Consider the following 4,433-nt stretch of genomic DNA (forward strand, 5'->3'; position numbering starts at 1 on the left):
GGCATGTGGTGCTGGGGGATTGAACCGCGGTTCCTGATGCTTTTGCTAAGCTTGTTCTAAGTAGGTGCTTTAGACCACTGAGCCATCTCTCCAGCCCTTTTATTTCTTTTTAATCTTTTATGTATTTGGTACAGGGTCTCACTGGGGAGCTCGGACTCATAGTGATCCTCCTGTCTCAGCCTCGCCAGTGCTGGGATTACAGGCGTGCACCACCATGCCCAGTTTAGATGGCTGGTTCAGCATGCCCGAGGTTTCAGGGCCGGTACAGCATGTGGTACTGGGGATTGGGCCTGCATCCTTGCCCTTGCCAGGCAGGCGCTTAAACAGCTTAGCTATCTCCCCAGCCCAGGGATTCTAAATATAGTGCCTTAGCTGTGAAAAAGTTTCTTTCTCACTGGAAAACCCAAAGGTGACACTTGAGGATGGTCCAGAGTCCCTGGCCAGAGTCTTTAGACACTGAGGCTTCTGCTGCATTGTTGTCCACTGTTACTGGTTAGGAACAGCGCCACAGCTCCCACAGTCCCATGCGGGAAGCATGAGGAAAGAGGAATTAACAAAGGGGACATACTAGTCATAGTTTAGGGATGGTTTGTAGATACTGCCAGCAGCATCTCTGCTTCATTTCCTCTTTGCCAGATACTAAATAGCAGCCCCAGGTGGCAGAGACACGGAGGGATCACTTATCTATTCTTCTACTACACGTGTACCTCTATGTAAAACCCTTTTGCTTGTCAAACCTCCAACACCGTTGTGTTTACAGGCTTGGTGAATTTATGTGTAGCTGTAATGCTTTTTTTTTGCAGTACTGGGGATTGAACTCAGGACCCTGCGCTTGCCAGGCAAGTGCTTATTCTACTGAGCTGTCTTCCCGGCCCCTGTAGTTCTTACATTAACAGCGATAGCCTATCTGCCTTGTAGGAGCCCACACTTGGTTCATTGTCCATTGGTGGAAGAGGGAGGTGTAGATTCTTCCTGGGTCTTTGTTTCATACTCGATTAAGTGAGCATTTTTATACATATTTCTCTAGTACAAGTTTAATAAACGTGGTTTCTGCCATGGGTGATGATGAGATGTACTGAGCAGCAGCGTATTCTGCGCAGAGGCACAGCCTCCACAGCCGTGTCTCCTCGCACACGTGCTGCTTTCTAGGGCAGTGTTCCCAAATTGTGGGTTGTGACCACGAGTGGGTGGTAGAGGTGGTCAGTGATGCCAGTCAGCATCAGCATATGCTCGCTGCAGCGGAGGAGGCGAGAGGCGGGCTCGTGAGGGAAGTGCGGCGGGAAATGTGTTTCACTTGTGAGGCGTGTGGCAGAGTGTTGTGTTTTAATGAAAAATGAAGTTCATACTGTAGGCCAGGGCTTAAAGTTTTATAAAAAAAACATTGGTCTTTCACATACGCATATCCAGAATGAAAATATTTCACTGCTTCCTTGATCAAGCAGGCGTGTAACTTGTTATTACAAATATCTTTGTCTGGTTTAAGTAGTGAAGTAACACAGGCTTTAAAAAGTGAGGGGTAGGATATTCAGTCCCCACACTGCCCGAAGAAGTTGAGAGCTTCTTCCCTTAAATAAGACAGATGGCATATTTTGGTTTTAGTACTGTTTTATTTTGTATTTTTGACACAGGAGCAAGTTTTTATATATTGTAATGGTTATCTCTTCAAGTTTTATTTTGAGAATTTTTGCTAAATTTTTGAGAAAATTTTATACTTAGGGTTTCATCTATATTGGGGATAAAGTTGTTCGTTGTATTCTTATTTTAAAAAATCTTAACTGTAGTTGTGGTTGGAGATCTTTTGCTGTTCTTCGTATTGAGTGTATATTGCCTAAATCCACCTGTGCTTGGAAAATCTTTGAGAAAAGTGGTGTTTTGACCTTAGCAGAGCCCAGGCCGAGATAGACACGCTGCTCTTCCTCCTCTTCTGTATCCCTTGGCCTTCTTTTGGGCTTTGAAATTCAGGTTCCTGTTATAGGAACATTTCTCTACATTTTTATTAGATTGGTAGGATATCTGTTAGTTTACTGAGTGCATTTTATACCTCAATAGCTGTTGCCTTAGAGTAGAACAGACACCGAAGCAACCCTCTGCTCACCCTGGGAAGCTACAGCAGCTGTGGTGTTCGCGGGCCTGGGTCACAGCTCTATTCACTTTTGGCCCCTGGGAATTTCTCTTACAGTTTGCAAGCTCCCTTGTAGTGTGAAGGGTATCTGTTAGCACTTCTGGTGCATTTCTGGGTAGAGTAGGTGAGTCTCCAGATCATCTCCAGCCTTCAGGTGGGAGCACTCGTGAGTAAAGTAGTTTTCAGAACCTCAAGTAAATCATGGGGCTGGCGAGATGGCTCAGTGGTCTAAAGCACCTACATGGAACAAGCTTGGCAAAGCACAGGGACCGCGGTTCGATCCCCAGCACCACATGCCAGCCAGCCCCGCCCCCTGGTGGGCTGAGCTGGCCACACACACACACACACACACACACACACACAAATAAATAAATAAATGTTTAAAAAAAAAATCAAGTAAATCATGGCCGGGAAATATGGTCTCAGGTTTAGGAGAATGAGTTGAACGAGATCAAAACTAATGGTGTAGGTCCAGGGAGATGGCTCATTGGAATAAGCGCTTCCCTGGCAAGCACAAGGGCCTGAGTTCAATCCCCGGTCCTGCCAAAAAAACAAACAAACAAACAAAAAAAAAACCCCAAACAACTAATGGTGTAGATAACTATGTGAATAAGGTGCTTATTTTATGTGTGTGTACTGAACACATGTCAGCCACTGGTCAGCCTGTCTTCATGGGACTTAACGTTCGGTGGAGGGAGATCGAGACAGAGAGCAGGTGTGTGTGTGGTGTGTCATACGGCTAGATGCTGGTGAATTTTGTGTGCCTGTTGGAACTCAGCCTGGTAGCAGTGGGGAATTTGTTGCTTAATGAAATGTGGTAACCTGAAATAAAAATGTGGCTACCAAGCTGGTAGGCTCAATGTTGTTTATAGCTTTTGGAGTTTCTGTTACCGGTGTCCTTCAGGTTCTGGAGTAGCAGTGTAGTATGGAGCATCGTTTCAAAACTGTACCCTGTGTATGCTATATCAAAGGATTTGATGGTCAAATGAGATTGTTTTAGGAATTTACATACATATGAAGGTCCTTGAAGTGCAGCATTCTGTGGTTAAGAAAACTACTTTAGCTCACCATTTTCCAAGTCTGTTTTGGCCATGGAATGTTACACAGAACATGATTTGAAAAGTATTAGTGTAGTGGAGTGTCAGCTCTGCAGTGTTGATGTCATCGCCTGGTTTATATCAGGTAGGAGGAGACGCGCTTGGCCTGTGAGGTAATAACAGAATACCTGCTGTCTAGGAAGGCTTTACTGCTGTTCCGGTACCTCATTGGCAGTGTGAGGGACCCCCCCCCTCCAATTGTTGATGTGTTTGCTTAGCATTTATTGGCAATGCCTTTATTGTGTGACTTTTATCAACAGGAAATTGTGGAGATATAAATTTAGTACGACTGGGTCCAGAAAAATCTATTAATAATGAGGTCCTAAAATTCAGTTTGGACAGCCAAGTGAACCACAGAATGAGTAAGTAGTGAATCTGGAACTCACCTAGTGTGTGTTGTGTGTGTGTTGGAGGAGAGGGGCTTATTTTTGCTTTTTAGATACTGATGGTTGAACCCAGGGCCTTCACACTGAGCCCTGTGCCACTAGTTTTTTGTTTTTTTTTTTTTAATTTAAATTTAAATTTTGAGTTAATTATTGAAACTGTCCTACCTAAAAAAAAAAAAAAAAAGAATCAAAAGGCAGGAGGAAAAATGAAGCAAACAAAATAAAACTCCATACAAAAAATAAATAAACAAAAATAAATTTAAATTTTGAAATGGGTCCTTGCACAAACTATATTTAAACTTGCAGTCTTCCTACCTCTGCCTGTCTGAGTGCTGGGACTGCAAGGGTGTGCCATCGTACCTGCCTCTACTATCGTTTTTTCTGTTTGCTTTTCTATAGCAAAAAAATGACTTGGGCATTAAAGATAGTTTGGAAATCCTAGAAGCACCCTAGGTTTGAGAACTAGTTTTTCTTCTTGTGGTAATTGCGTATGTGTGTATATGTGTTAGAATTAATGTATAATTCTTTATTTTTATTTTTATTAGAAAAAGACTTACCTTCTCATGTTCAGGAGATGCATAGAAGAAAGGAGTTTCTAGATCATCAGCTGGATGAGCTTTCCCGCCAGCGAGCTTTATGCCGAGGTGAACGGGAAAGTCAGGTAGCTAACTATTTCTTTTTTTTTTTCTTTTTCTTTTTTTTTTTTTTGAGAGACAGAGAGAGACAGAGAGATAGAGAGAGAGAGAGTGTGGTGTGTGTGTGTGGCCAGCTCAGCCCACCAGGGGGCGCGGCTGGCTGGCATGTGGTGCTGGGGGATTGAACCGCGGT

General features: G+C 43.5%; 1 protein-coding gene across 7 annotated transcripts in view; it reads left to right on the forward strand.

The window, feature by feature from the left end:
* Setx (senataxin) overlaps positions 1 to 4,433 on the forward strand; it is a 74,045-nt gene that overhangs the window by 49,567 nt on the left and 20,045 nt on the right. For all 7 annotated transcript variants that reach the window (XM_023700261.1, XM_023700260.1, XM_023700263.1 and 4 more), the window contains 2 exons: positions 3,480 to 3,581; positions 4,151 to 4,266. In XM_023700261.1, the coding sequence (XP_023556029.1) occupies positions 3,480 to 3,581; positions 4,151 to 4,266 (218 nt within the window). The remainder of the gene's footprint in view (positions 1 to 3,479; positions 3,582 to 4,150; positions 4,267 to 4,433) is intronic.

The sequence above is a fragment of the Octodon degus genome, unplaced genomic scaffold (genome assembly GCF_000260255.1).
Source record: "Octodon degus isolate 3935 unplaced genomic scaffold, OctDeg1.0 scaffold00123, whole genome shotgun sequence".
In the NCBI taxonomy this organism is placed as follows: domain Eukaryota; kingdom Metazoa; phylum Chordata; class Mammalia; order Rodentia; family Octodontidae; genus Octodon; species Octodon degus.